Source organism: Rhizopus delemar, genomic scaffold (genome assembly GCF_000149305.1).
Source record: "Rhizopus delemar RA 99-880 supercont3.11 genomic scaffold, whole genome shotgun sequence".
Classification (NCBI taxonomy): Eukaryota; Fungi; Mucoromycota; class Mucoromycetes; order Mucorales; family Rhizopodaceae; genus Rhizopus; species Rhizopus delemar.
In genome coordinates this window covers 1253490-1268457 of record NW_027137837.1, presented here as the reverse complement: position 1 = coordinate 1268457, position 14968 = coordinate 1253490, and the positions used below count along the sequence as shown (strand labels likewise).

General features: G+C 32.5%; 3 protein-coding genes across 3 annotated transcripts; 1 reads left to right on the top strand and 2 right to left on the bottom strand.

The window, feature by feature from the left end:
* Positions 1-334: 334 nt before the first annotated feature.
* On the bottom strand, positions 335-1020 carry RO3G_13157 (uncharacterized protein; the record flags this gene model as incomplete). The annotated part of the gene is made up of 4 exons (XM_067667741.1): positions 335-444; positions 508-581; positions 627-795; positions 858-1020. 4 exons carry the CDS (start codon positions 1018-1020, stop codon positions 335-337), a joined length of 516 nt encoding a protein of 171 aa, XP_067523842.1.
* Positions 1021-1703: 683 nt separating this feature from the next.
* RO3G_13156 (uncharacterized protein) lies at positions 1704-2593 on the bottom strand (the record flags this gene model as incomplete). Its single annotated transcript, XM_067667740.1, has 2 exons — positions 1704-2476; positions 2524-2593. The coding sequence occupies 2 exons, from the start codon at positions 2591-2593 to the stop codon at positions 1704-1706; spliced, it is 843 nt and encodes a 280-aa protein (XP_067523841.1).
* A 5003-nt stretch (positions 2594-7596) lies between these two features.
* RO3G_13155 (uncharacterized protein) lies at positions 7597-8386 on the top strand (the record flags this gene model as incomplete). Its single annotated transcript, XM_067667739.1, has 3 exons — positions 7597-7612; positions 7673-7983; positions 8048-8386. The coding sequence occupies 3 exons, from the start codon at positions 7597-7599 to the stop codon at positions 8384-8386; spliced, it is 666 nt and encodes a 221-aa protein (XP_067523840.1).
* Between the last annotated feature and the right edge of the window lie 6582 nt (positions 8387-14968).

Genomic DNA, 14968 nt, shown 5'->3' with positions numbered 1-14968 from the left:
CTCTTTATTCAAACCGACGTGTGTCTTGTACGATAGCCATGTCGGGTGAGATCTCATTAAGAGGACAAGTGCTGCCAGTAGGTGGTATAAAGGAAAAAATAATTTCGGCCCATCGATCGGGTATCCGTAAAGTGATCATTCCTTTCAAAAATAAGGTAGATGTGGAAACAGACATACCTGAAACGATTCGAGCAGGCATGACTTTTTGTTATGTTCAAAACGCATGGCAAATGCTAGAGGCAGCTTTTGATAATGAACAATGGTCAAAACTTTCTCGTCAACATGGGACGGAGGGTCATTTGTAAGAGGAGAGGATAATAAAAAAAGATGGAGTTTATTTTGTTTTGAACAATCTCAACTTGTTGGGTGAATACTTGTAGTTGTCTCCGTATGCCTTTACTACAAATTTGGGTGTCTTTGGTTCTTGAACATAGTACTTCCATCCTAAACAATAGAGTTGATAAGCTAATGTGCATTGGATTAAAGAGTCTTTCAAGATCTATATACCTTGCTTTTCAGCAAACTTAATAGCAGCTTCCTTGGTGTTAAACTTCATTGTCAAACTTTGTTGGTAATCAGAACTATGGCAAGTAATCAGGGTTAGCAAAAAAAAAAATGCATTTTACACTATCTTTAAAGTTAACCTGGAAGCCCAACCCATCAAAGGGTTTTCCCAGCGATTGCCCTCTTCCATAATTTCAAAATCGATACGCCAAAGTCTAGTGCCATTCTTTCCTTGTTGAGAAGCGGTACGAGCAGGCTTAAAAATACGAACACTGCGTTCCAATAATTCCTCTAGAGTAGTTGATCAATAAGAAAAAAAAAAAAAGATTTTATGCATATTTTTCTGGAAATACCTGGTGCACCAGAAATTACTTCAACACTGTTGTGGTATGGTTCGTTTTCAAGGTGCTGAATATCTTTAAGTTGAGAAGAGAAACGAGCTGTGTTGTATAATGCAGGTCTAGCAAGCGATGTGCGACAAAGCAATGCTGTTCTACTGATGAGTGGGGAGGACATTGTTTAAAGAAGTCAAGTGTAAGAACGAAAAAAAGATGGTCAACAGCTCCCAGTAAAAAAAAAAAAAATCATTATTTACGTCATGAGTTCGGTATTTCAAAAAAGTGGCATACAATTTAAAAACCAAACAATGGAAATAAAACAAGTTTGTTTAGACCATGGATCTCCAAGAAAGAACAATTGAAGCAATAGAACTGCTTAATAAAGTATTAAACAATAATGCTCTATTAGCTGAAATACTTTCAACGGACTCGAAAATTTTTACAACCAGTGAAAAAATAAAAATAAATTCTTGCATCGATTTAAAAAGCTCGACAGATTTGGATGGAAATAAATCACAAAAGCCTAGAAACTATAAATAGTCAAACAAATAAACTATGTTTTTTGTATCTTAAAGAAGAACACCATAAGGAAATCAATATATCAAACAAAGAATGACAAACAAGCTTTTACAATTCGTCGATTAAAACATTGAACTTTTAAGCATTAATAACCAACAGAATGATCCTTTATGTATAAACTGCAATTAATCAATTCAAAAAGAAAAAATATTGATGGTAGTTCAATCCCTGTATTTCAAGTTTAATGTGTTGTATATTCCATATTAATGTATTCAGTTGCTATTGTATTTGACTTTAAAGGTCATGTTTGGATATTATTTTCCTGATATAAAAGCGAACCGATTAATTGGGTCTATGCAGTTTTAGTAGACACTCAAAAACTGTCATGTTAATCGTCGTTAAAGGCACACCCCAAACAATACTGGCCAGCATACTGCGTACAAATATACCTAATCCACCTTCATATCTCCAAATACGCAAAGCAATCTTGACTGGTCCTCCTCTATAAGCTTCTTCTTGACGAGACACTTGCCATCTGGTTTTGATGATATCCAGTGGAGTAGAGACAATCATACCCGCTGCACTCGCAACAGCTGCGCAAAATACGTAAACCAAAAAAGTTTGATGTTGTACATCCCATGTCGACTTGAGCTTCTCATAAAGAATAAAATAAACAACAGAATGAGGCACAAACACGGATAAGGTAATAAAATAGCCTTTATAAAAGCCAAGGATGCCTTCTTCCTTGATAATGTGCGTTGCGAGTGTTAGTGTACTTTGGTGGCAAGTATCGACCTGTAGCTGGCTTTTTAATACTTCCATTGGTGTAAAGAACAAGCCGGCAGATGACTCTGCACAGAGACCCGATATGGCATGATTAAGCAGAGCATCTTCTCTTAATATGGGTAATGCTAGCGAGCCCAAGAATACTTTTACTGAAGTATAAACGATTAAATAGGTTGTTAAAGCTGGAACAGAAAAGACCAAGGTAATGCCTAAACCTCGGTATAGAGAAACTACTTTTTCGAAAAAACTTTCTCTTTCTCCATCTTTCAACAAACGGGAATACCGATGGCCTCCAGAATCGGTTTGTAATCTAACTTTTATCGTATCCACTATAACAACAAATTAGAAAAGGGGATACTCTCATATTTTGTCTTACGTGGAAATGTAATGAAGCGAGCTACTAGAGCAGCAACACTTGAAGCAAAAAGAAAATAGAAATCAACCATGAACGTAATCAGGCAAACATCAATAAAATGAAGACAAAAAAGAAAGCTGTTGCTAAATATAGAAGGTTCCTGAATTTTATTGCTGTTATCCGCCACTGACGGGTGGAATGATGGCTATCTCAGTGTTGTTCCTTAAAAAAGTCTTTGGCTCCTTTTCCTTCTCAACGTATTGCATATCAACAGCATACATAGATGTCTCTAAAAGCATTTTTAGCTTTTCTCCATATTTTAACGTCAGATCTGTGGACAAGTTTTGTAAATTATAATCTTCCTGTTGTATTTGAATTTCCTCGGAATCCTTGCCAGTAATGTCCTTTATGCTCGCAAAGTACAACAGCTTTATCTTTAAATAAAAGTCAATAGGTGTTCGTATTGAGTAAAAAAGCGGTTCCTACTTTATTTGGCATTCTTGATTGTATATGAAAAAAAAGAATATTTTTTTTTGTATAATCATGAATTAAATAAATAGAAGTTTCAAAAAATAAAAAATAAAAACGAGTTTGCAAATGCTCTGGAATAACTTACAAAAAACTGCCGATTGTACTTCTTTTCCTGCTTCATGTAATCCTGCTACGAAGTTCTTACGGCTCATAGTTATTTTTACTATTCTAAACACTTGCTAACAATCAAATTGTTATTATTTAACTTGTACCTTAATGTAGTTATTTGCCCCTTTCCATTAAAATTAATTTTTTATCCTGAATTATAATTAGATCATGGTCGATTAACACATGGCTTCGTGAAAGCATAAAAGTAAATCGTTGTGGTAAAGAAAAATCTGCTTACTTTTGATTCTAGTGATTTATAAGAAACTTGAATAACATGCATTTACAATTACTTGACAAGATTTGGCTTTTTTTTTAGGTAAATAGTGATTGTTTATTGATATATATTGTGTCTAACGTATGCCTATAGAATATGAGCTACTCTTTATTTAGCCCTGTGCTTTATGAAATATTTAGTGCAGAAAAGTGTATATGGTAGAAAGAACAAAAAAACGTACAAGTTCAGTACTCATAATGAAAAAATCTTATTTTGATTAGTATATTGGATATAAGGTTGTAAGTTCCTTTAACAGCAATGCAAAACTGTAGAGATAATGGAAGGTGTCAAACAGCATATCATTTTGCAGTGCAACTTGTTAATAGATACAAAAACTAAAGCTTCGTTTAAAAACTCTTAAAACGATTGTTTTTTATTACAGTTACAAAAGGTATAAAAATAGTTTCTTTTAAAAAGTTTTAAGTATTGTAACATATGGATAGAATTTATTTGGGTTATAATCAAAGAGTGGTTGATATGAATATAGCAATACATCAGAGAAGGTTAGATTATATCTTGGATGAAGATTTGATGGTAATTAGAAAAAAGGAACGTGGAAAAAGAAGTTATTAAATCATAGACGTAAGCATAAAAGCATAAAAAATAAAAGAAGATTGCATAAATGAAATACCATCATGTCTACCACCAACTTTGTCATCATAACGCATATATGGCCATACAACTTTGAATTTATTCTTTATTGCTGAATATAAGAACAGCTCAACACGTTCAAGTTGTCTACTACATCTAATACAGCAAAATGCTTGCATCCGGTATCCTTTTTAACCATTGATACATTAAATTCGTCGAGCTTATGATTTTTCATCGCATTTATGACTTTATAAAAGCGGGCTTGATTACTATACGTGCGTTGGAATTATATGTAGACTTCTTTTAAGAAAACTCAATGATGACCAGGCATCACTACTTGGATTTTTTATTGCCATGAAGTGATGAAGCAACAAACGCAATGCTAATACTGGACATACTTTCTATGTCAACATTTATATTAACATCATTATCAACAACATCATCAAACAAAGTAGTCTCTGAATAATATCAAGTATTTATTGTAGAAACCAGATGAAGATTGTGGTTCTTGAGGATGCCTATTTGGCTTTAGTTGATTAAATCTACCTAATTAGTCAATTGCTCTGTATGGGGTGTTGCTGACGATTAGAGACGATCCGTATATCTAATGCATTGTCGTATCCCAACATACTTTAAACATGATTCATATTTAATTTATAAGAAATCAGAGTAGTGAATGCTTTACAAAGATTTATTACAGTCTTTTCTCTATTATTCGGTCATAACTAATTCCACTCCTTTAACTCAATGCAAGTTTTTAATATAACTTCGGATGCAATGCAACATAAAAACAAATCTACTTAAGAAATAATTATAAAACAGCCCACTTGCATAACCTGGAACAGACCTTTACATTAAAGTTTATTCATACTAGATCTGCAGTTATAATTAATTTAAGTATCTTGAAAAGGGTTTAATTAAACCTCCATGAAAAGAATATAAATACCAGATATTACATATTAAATAAAAAGATAATTTTCAGTCTCGTTGAATTTTAAAATCTTTTTATTCCTACGAGTTAACACAAAAACAACCTCCTTATCGAATTAATATAGAACGTGAACAAATATTGGTTCATATCTTGCAATAGACATTTGTGGATAGCAAGTAAAATTTAGTTTAGAAAATATAATAGTAAAACGCATATACTTATGGAAAAAGAAGAGGTTAATATAAAATTATAGGTATTAGAGACAATTGTTCTCTAGGCTAAAGTTAAGTATAAAGCTCTTTTTTTTATTTTTTTATTTTGTTATTTTGCTATCTTTTTTAATAAAGCGTCCATTTGTGTTAACTCGTAGGAATAAAAAGACTTTAAAATTCAACGAGACTGAAAAAGTTATCTTTTTATTTAATATGTAATATCTGGTATTTATATTCTTTTCATGGAGGTTTAATTAAACCCTTTTCAAGATACTTAAATTAATTATAACTGCAGATCTAGTATGAATAAACTTTAATGTAAAGGTCTGTTCCAGGTTATGCAAGTGGGCTGTTTTATAATTATTTCTTAAGTAGATTTGTTTTTATGTTGCATTGCATCCGAAGTTATATTAAAAACTTGCATTGAGTTAAAGGAGTGGAATTAGTTATGACCGAATAATAGAGAAAAGACTGTAATAAATCTTTGTAAAGCATTCACTACTCTGATTTCTTATAAATTAAATATGAATCATGTTTAAAGTATGTTGGGATACGACACCATTCCTTAAATCCTTAATCGTGGGAGCCATACGGAATTGTCTCATGACTAGATGTTCACGATGGTAATACTGTGGGGTGGTTGTTTCTAGAGCAGTGAAAGTAAAATGGTGCCTCCATGTGGCGTTCTTTGTGTTCCCTAAAATATGTATATATATCGTTACATTATCAAAATTATATTTTGCAAGTTTTATAATGCATCCAGCAATAGTTGCAGCCCTTATAGCAGCAGGAGCAGTACAAGTAAATGGTGTTGTGACAGGAATAAACAGAATGAATCAGGAAATGCGCGGGAAGTTTACAAGAGAACTGGCGTATAGTGTCTTTAAAAGTTTAGATAATGTTATAGCAGTTGTAGTAACTTGTCAAAATAATGATCACAATGGACAGGAATTGAAAAGAGATATACTTTGTGGATGTGCATATTATGAAATAATAGTATTTAGACAACCAGGGTTTTATCGAAACCTGGGTGATGGCGGGTTTTGTAATCATGCAATTTATGGTAGATCACAACAAAAAGGTCATAATTATTGGGAATTTCATTAAATAATTAGTCCTGTAACGTTAATTCAACAAATAAACTTGTATGGATTTTAATGCATCTTTTTTTCTTTTTTCTTTTTTCTTTTTTGTATTTTTGCTGTTACTCTACTTTGTTAACAGTTTTTGATACTTTTAGTTATTACTGGTAAGCACCATGTTTTGAAAACAAAAGAGCTAAAACTAAATCAACCCAAAACGCAAATTATTACAAAAGAAGGAGAAACAATCCTTTATTTTATTGCATAGTATAAAGTTGGATGCTGTATAACTTTTTGTGTCTTGCTTATAGTAAACTCTAGCTTTCTTTAGTCAAACAAGATGTTTTTAGCTATTGGCTCACCAATTAGAAGAAAATTTATGATTAAATTTCGACACGTAACAACTCTTACCCTTTTTTTTTGCATGTATGTATTAATACTTTCATTTTTTCTTTTCTTACATTGGCATCTTACTCTATTCGTAGTATACAATTTAAGTGTATAGTCAACACCATACCATGCCATTGACCAGTTTGTTGCAACTTTACATAATTATTCATCCACTGCTTTTGTATACTGTACTTGATGTGTTGTTTCATATTGCATTTGCTGTTGATATTAGGTAAGATTATAGTGTATACACTTTAGATAAATTGAGTCTTAGCTAACAGAGTATTGTATAGATCATATGTTTGAACAAGATGAAAGGTATAGTTTATTTGATTGTTGTCATTCATCAATATTAATACTCTTTTTTATTTTACAGTGAAAAAAGCGTATGAAGTGACTGTAATGATATCAATAACAACAATGGTGATAGAGCATTATTGAACCCAATACAGTACACGAGCATGCACTTGATGAAAGACAGTGGTGGCTGTATAAGGCAATGGATATTTATTATCAAATTATATAAAAAAAAACAATCCTGGTACATAATAATGAAATTATAAGAATTTAAATATTAATCATCTTGTTGAATGTAGATTGTAATGAAGGCTGTCAAATGTAATTAAATATACTAAAGGAGCTGCATTGGGTATTATCGTCGAGGACAGGTAAGCAATGGCTTATGAATGTATTGGATTTGTTCATCCTTTCCTGTCCATTTATACTACCCTATACAGCGATAAACCTACCCATTTTACTGGATATAAACGCTAAAACAGACCACATAGTGTATTCGATTTCAAATTCCACGGCCTTAATTCTTCGAGCCTAAGTCAAATACTTGCTCATGTCGACCAAAATAGCAAAGTAGCTTCCGCTAAAAAAAATTGCTAAGGTGAGCAGAATGCGGTGTTTTTTTGCGCCATAGTGATGAGCAGACTTTTATTTTTAACAAAACACATTATATATATTTCAATGAACATAAATGAAGGTATGTTAGATTCTCTTGAATTAATCTATATAAAATTCTCATTCTGCGTTTTATCTTTAGCTTTGATATCTTTTTTCGACGGAAAAGGTCGAAAAACGCTTTATAACTTTATTACAACACATACTCCTTTGGTTGAAAATTATATCCGCCAGTTCTCTAAAGCAGCCGATGCAAGAAAGAATTTAGTGAACAAATTTAAATCAGAATATAAAATAAAAAACTCCAGAAGCAAGAGATCCCCAGCGATTACTTTTGACTTTGACACGCTGTGGTCGTCTACACAGGTTAACAAGATACTTACAAATGAACGTGATAAAGTATCTGTTGCTCTTATCAAAGCCAGTAGTGCAGAAATTAGGAAAAAATTACAGGTAAATGACAAATAAATAAGGCGCTTTGATACACATATTGACAATAATACGTTTTATTTTACAGGTACCGGTGGCAGAAGAAGAAGAAGAGAAGGAGGAGGAGGAGGAGGAGGAGGAGGAGGAGGAGAATCAGAATACAGCAGATAAGAGCAACAATGGTGAACAGACCTTGCGGGAAGAAGATGGTGATGATGACTATTCAAACGAAAGAAGTGATGATGCCACTGACGAAAACTTAGTATACATTTTCAATAATAACGAAGATGAATTTACAAGTATTATATCGTCAGATGAAGGAGTTCCTGTCTATTTGAAGCAATCTGAACTATTCCAATTAAAGGCTTTTAAAAAGGCAAAAACAGTTGGTCTGTTTGTTAATGCCGATTTGTATCAAATTTTGTAAATGAAAATTTTCATTTTGATATATTTATTTATTGATGCCTCTGCTTTAGATCTCTATATCATATTATACTATTGAAGAAAGGCCAGGCTTATCCTGATATAAAAATGGATGACTTATATAAGCAGATGTTGGAATTGCACAAGTGCGATGCAAATATTGAAAAAAAAAACGTTTGATGCTATAGTGGAAGTATTCCGGGTAAATAATCTTAAAGGTTAACATAGACTTATTATGATATCTCATATATTCTTTTTTTTTAACATATTGTTAACATATTGTTAGTTATTTTGCAAAACAAGCCAAAAAAAATCGCCTTTTTTAGGTTTGTATGTAACAATCACTTACTATATTTGCAATAATTCTCGAAAAAATAAATTTTTTTATTCAAATTTTGGAGGTATTTCTTTTTAATATTTTTTTTCTCTTCATTCGTACATGTTAAGGTCGGCAGATTTTTTACAGACGTATAAACAATAGGTCAAATTTACTGTTTATCAAAAAAAATAACTTTTTTTTTTTTTTTTTTTGTATGAGGATTTTATTCTAGTGCCACCTCCAGACGAGCACTGTTAAAAAAAGAAAATTACAACAATAAAACAACTATTAATATAATAAAATGTAATATTTCTACATTTCTTGACGATGTAAATTTTCATTGTGGATCCGTCTAAGTAGCGCTGTGGCTCTTGCTGTTACTTCATTTGGTCAGAAAGGAGTGTCTTCAAAAATGTATTTCCAGTGTAACCTCCATAAGCTCAAGACTCCACAAGAAATTACGTGAAAGGTGTCAATTTTCCAATGCGATAGAGTCTTGGCTGTTGTTTGAAATGGTCGATTTATGTGGTCAAAAGATAATGCCGACGGTTGTTCAAGAAATCGCTGTGCCAATGTGTCCCATATAGGCCGTTTAACTGGGCAGGACCACAAAAAGTGTTCATCTGTTTCGATTGCGCCACACATCATGCATCCTTCATCGGTGATATACAGTAGCGGACAAAACTGGTGCACAAAAATGAAAATCAGTATTGCATCTCCGCCATATGCCTGCGGCTTTTGTGACATATGCCATCTGAAAGGCAGTCTAAAATATACATTAGGATATGTAAACGGGAACTGTCTCGGACATCCCTCAGGCATAAGGTCATTTTTAGTGATTTTTTGAATATTTCAATTTTGTGGTATTTACACATGTAATAAAGTAATAATGTAAGTTACTACGAACAATGGTCCTCCAAATTAGGAATATCGGACATTGTATTACGCCACTTCAAATAAAATCCCGATCCACTCCAGAATATTCTAATAAGTTCCTGGATCAGGATTAATAATTACTTCTTGATAAGAAGATGTTAAACTATGCCAATCATATAAATAACTCATTGTCTAATATCGATTAATAATCAATAGTCATATACTGTAAATATTAATATTTAGCCGTGATTAGAAAAGTATAAATACCCTCATATTTTTAACTTGAATAAAGGACAATCTACTTTGAGTCTCACTTATTTTTACATTTGTTGATTGACTTAGTACTTTTTATATTATAAAACCTCAAATATCACAAATTTTCGCCAAAAATATAGTACTTGTCTAGCCTTCCTTCAATTTTCCTCATATCTCCCCTGTTTGCAATCAGATTTCACAATATATTAGTGAGCTTTAGTAGCTCTTGAAAAATACATAGACCCGTGCTTATTTTGTATTTCCTGTTTTAATCGTAAGATTAAATAAAAAAAATTAAGCAAAAAAACAATAGCAGCAATATAAAATTAAAATCCTTCTTTATTGCAGATTTCTTTATATTGCAAAAGAGCCCCGTTTAATGGATAAAAAGTTGGCATCTATTTATATTCTTTGTGAGCGTAGATATAAAAGATATAGACTCGGCAACGATGTCGTGCTGAAGAACCAATGATTAAGCTAAAGCTTGTCGATGTTCTAATATATGCATCTGAAGTTGAACAATAGAAATAATAACCAGTCAATTAACTTTGATCTAATTACTTTTGGGGTTGACAATTGATTAGACTCGCTAGGATGACAAATACTGATCTTATTGTTCTAAATTTGGAAAAGTGTGGAATTGTTCAATCATAGTTTAATCTTTTGTGTATCGTTATTTATATTAATACAACTGATATCTTATAGAAAATAACTATGTTTACAACATTTCCCATTGAATTCCCCCTTTTGTTTTCACCCTATTCACCATGGCAAAGTGTTTAGGATAGGGGGGTTTTAGGTAAAAGTAGTATAACAACAAAGATAAAGAAATACTGTTAGAACTTGGTATCTCTTTATTAAGTTAAGATAACTAAGATTGAATATGATAAATTCTACATGTAAAAAGTGAGAGTATTTATAGACATGATACGGATAAAGAATTAGGACAGATTTATGATCAATTCGACAGAATAGATGATTACTATTTCTAATTATTAGTTTAGCCTGTTCCTAGCTTGTATTGTCAATTATGCTATTGGGATGGTTTCAGATAGCTCTGGATGTAGGACTATTTAGGAGATGGTACGGATGAATATAAAATCCTCTAGTTCCGTGATTGGATATTACGGCTAATAATAATATCTCAGTTAGGATAAAGGTTTACATGACTTAATGATAATCCGGTAAGTAATTGTCATTCCTTATTCAACATGCTCATATCATCAATAAACTATATTACAACCACGCCATCATTTGACTGTGTGAAGTTAATATGAATAAAGCTTAATATAAAAATCTAATCAAAGTCTTTTATTGATCTGTGCTGGGAATAATGTTATAAATGATTCCAAAGTTATGTCAACATATTATTTAGGATCATATGAGATTCCTTTTACTAAAATAAAGTGACTATAATCTTATGTATCCTTAACACAAAGTACTTGCCTTATATGCTTAAGAAAATAAGCAACTGTAAAAGCGAAGCTCTGAGATTTCGAATACACTTAGTTCGTACGGCAGCAGACCTTTTTAGGGTAGCAAGGATCTCCAAATGGACAATCAACAGGATAAGAAAGGAAGAAAAGAACATCAAGGCTTGTGACCGTGGTAGTCGACCGGTCGTAGTCAGCAAAATAACTAATGCAATCATCCGCCTAAACTTTCGACAAGGATCTTTACACACAGCTTCTGATGCTCAGCTCTTTTTGAGGTCCTTAGGATACAGTAGTAGCAAACTGTCAGTCAGAAGGCAGTGTAGGAAGCTAGATTTTGAGTCTGGAACTAAGGAATCGAAGATTTTCATTAGCTGTATAAGCCAGAAAAAGCGATGAAAGTGGTATCACGACAAACCATCGCATACTGTAGAGGGCTGGAAGTCCATCATCTTTAGCAATGAAAAAAACATGAATGTTATGAGTGCAGATAGTATACACTTGTTTTGCCAAATATGAAATAGAAGACAAAAACTACAAAAAGACGATAGTTGTGAAACTAAAGATTATATATGACTTTGTTGTATAATGGTTTAAATAATAAAGGAAAAGGTAAAAACAAAGATCAAGAAACAGTTTGGGTACTTTTTGAGACTGATCTTTATTTCAGTTTAAGTTAAAGTAAAAATTATTCTAATTGAAGGCAGGTATTTATATCTTATTGAGTGAGTGGCTTGATATCTTCTATTGTTATCGTTCTTCTAATCTTCAGGTACTTTAGCAAGTGTTATCTATAATTATGATTATGAAAACTTTTCATTTGTTCTTTTGTATGTCTGTCATAGATTATCTTTTATTCTGGGAATTCCTCACTGATTTGAAATAACGTTATTTCAATTATGTGAAAGATTAGCAATATTCCTGACATTGGATTGGATTTGGTTATTTTAGTTGATACTTCTTCTTATCAAAGAACTCTCATGAATACAATACATATTATAAAAGAACATGTTTAATTGGAATTGATTGTATGATCTTATTTAAATAAACTTGTGTTTTATTTTATTTTAATTATGATCTTGTATTAAGACTTATATTTATTAATGTCAACTACAATCAGTTACTGTTCTACAACAGACTTTATTAATAAAAATATTGAGGGTATTTATACTTTTTGAATGTCTGGGTCTTTACCGCTATTTCAATTGATCGGTTAAAAGAATGATATGGGATATAAGGAAGGATAGTGGATAATCAATAGCCGCTGTCTACTTGACGAATCAAGGGACAATGAAGTAATTAAACTATTGATCTAACGATAATTATAGAATAGGATTGAACTGCCGTTGTTGTAATCAGGTTCCGATATAGTCTTTTAGAACGCTGGTAGGACAACAGGGCAAGATTGGCTATTGCAGAATTCTCACGTTTATTAATAGAGATCTGGTTAGACTATAATTCTGTAATATCCAAGTTTATCCATGAATGTTCACTTTATTAGTTGTGTGGATACAACAACACTAATATTGAAAGCAAGTCGAGCAACCTTAGCGATCTTTTTACGGTGATCAAACAATGAAGCATGTTGGTTGCTCTGTTACATTTTAAGGCTGTATTAGATATTGAGGACCAGGATATTTGTGTCAAGTATACGATGCTGTAATAAATTCATAGGTATACACATGTATTTTGCTTACTACATACCACAAAAGCCTAGGGTATAGTGGTCTAAAATATCGTAATCTCTCGTTTCAGCATGACAATGACACAAAGCACAAGACAAGACATGCCACAAAATCAATATTTGATAGCAGGGCTTCTGTGCTAAAGGGTTAGTTACCACTAATCCCGGCTTAAGCCTTCTTAAGCATGTCTGGTGGCAATTGAAGGCAAAGCTATGACGATACGACACTAGACCAAAAAGGATAGATGATCTTTGGAAAAGAATAGTTAAATAGCTGGGCTCTATTATTGAAAATGATACACACACATACTACTAGCATATGCCAAGAAGAATATTCGATAATATCAAGAGATGAGATGATTATACAAAGCCTTAGATTTTAGCCACTTTTGCGGTTTTTAGAAAATATAGAATTTTATAAATGAAAAGCATGCTCTTCGCTCAGTTTTAACAATGTCATGCTAGGAATACACGTAAATTACAATGGCTAGCATATCTTCCTTCTAATATAGTTTCATAGCTATTGCAATGACCATGAGTAAGTAATGGTAGCTAAAAGCTGAAAAAAAGTTTTGTGCACCAGTTTTGTCCGCTACTGTATCTAGGCATGATTCTATGCAGACGAGAACGAGTAGGAAGTTTTGAATGATAGAGTCGCCATAGAATAGTTCGTGCTGGATGAGGAATTGAGACGTGCCAGAATTTGTTCCAGGAAGATTTGCTGGCTCTAGGATACGAGGGTGGAAGGCTATCTAAAGGGAGCATGTCAAGATTTCGGAACCACTTAGTGGACAAATCCTCAACTGGAGTGCCATCTGGTAGAGGCGAGCTGAATAGAGAGTCAAACTGAGGCGCAGGACGTTGAAAGCCAAAAGAGGATATAAATCCCCAATAGCACAATTGGGAGAACTTTTAAGGGGAACAAAAAAATCCTCTTCAGCTATTTGGCTTGTGCGCACAAGATCGAGATATTTCATAACTCTGTTTCTTTGTTGACTGGACGGGAAAGATCCTCTGGGAGTAAGCTTAACATCGATAGCATTGAACCCATATACATCTTTAACCAATAGTGATTTCCAGTACGGGCTTTGATAAGTATGTTCATTTGTAAGCAAAGCTGGGCATACTCTGCATAAAGGTAATTCCTCTGCTGTACTAGTTGATTTATCCAAGAGAATAAAAGGAACAAGAGAGGACGAGACTCGATAAAGAGATTGTTTTATTTAATAAGAAAATTGTACTCTATTTATACTTTTCATACACGAATAATATTTCATGTCATGGATTAATAATTAATGAGTATGATATAGCTGATGACAAATAGATAAGGGTTACGTGTCTTCTATTGTTATATTTGTCATTGAATACTCGTATATGATTGACTGCGGCTGACTGTGATTTGGTTCCTGGATTTAATATAGTTTAACCGTGCAATTACGCAGCATCTTATCCTTGATGAAGATTATCCGAATCAACCTGTAGCCTATCTATTGGATATATTTTACATGTAGCTTATTAATACTGTTTTCATATCGAGTTATGAATGATGGATACATCAGCCACATTGTTCTTGCGTGTTACAGTGGTCAGTGTAACTTGTCGGTTATACTGTAGTTAGATGTGCTTACGGAGGTAAATTTAGGTGTTTGGTTGTTAAAGTTGATAGAGTTTTTCTTGATAAGAGTAAGATTTAAGCAAAAGCTTGTTATATTTGTCGTTGATAGTGACCACCAGATCTTATGTGTAAGATCAACACGATGTTTCTTGAGAAGGTATTGGGATTTAAAGTATATAATAAAAATATCAGGAACTTTATAAGTAAAGATAGCCTGTTTATAATATAAGTGATTCTTTATTGAAAATGAATAAGACATAGAATAATTGTGTCAAAGAAAATAATTGTTGGGATATTTATACTAGTTGTGGTTGTTCTTTTTTTTTTGAAGTTTCTTTCATTTTTCTATTTTTTTTTTCATTTTTGAACCTTGTCTGATTTTTGAACCTTGTTTGATACTTGAA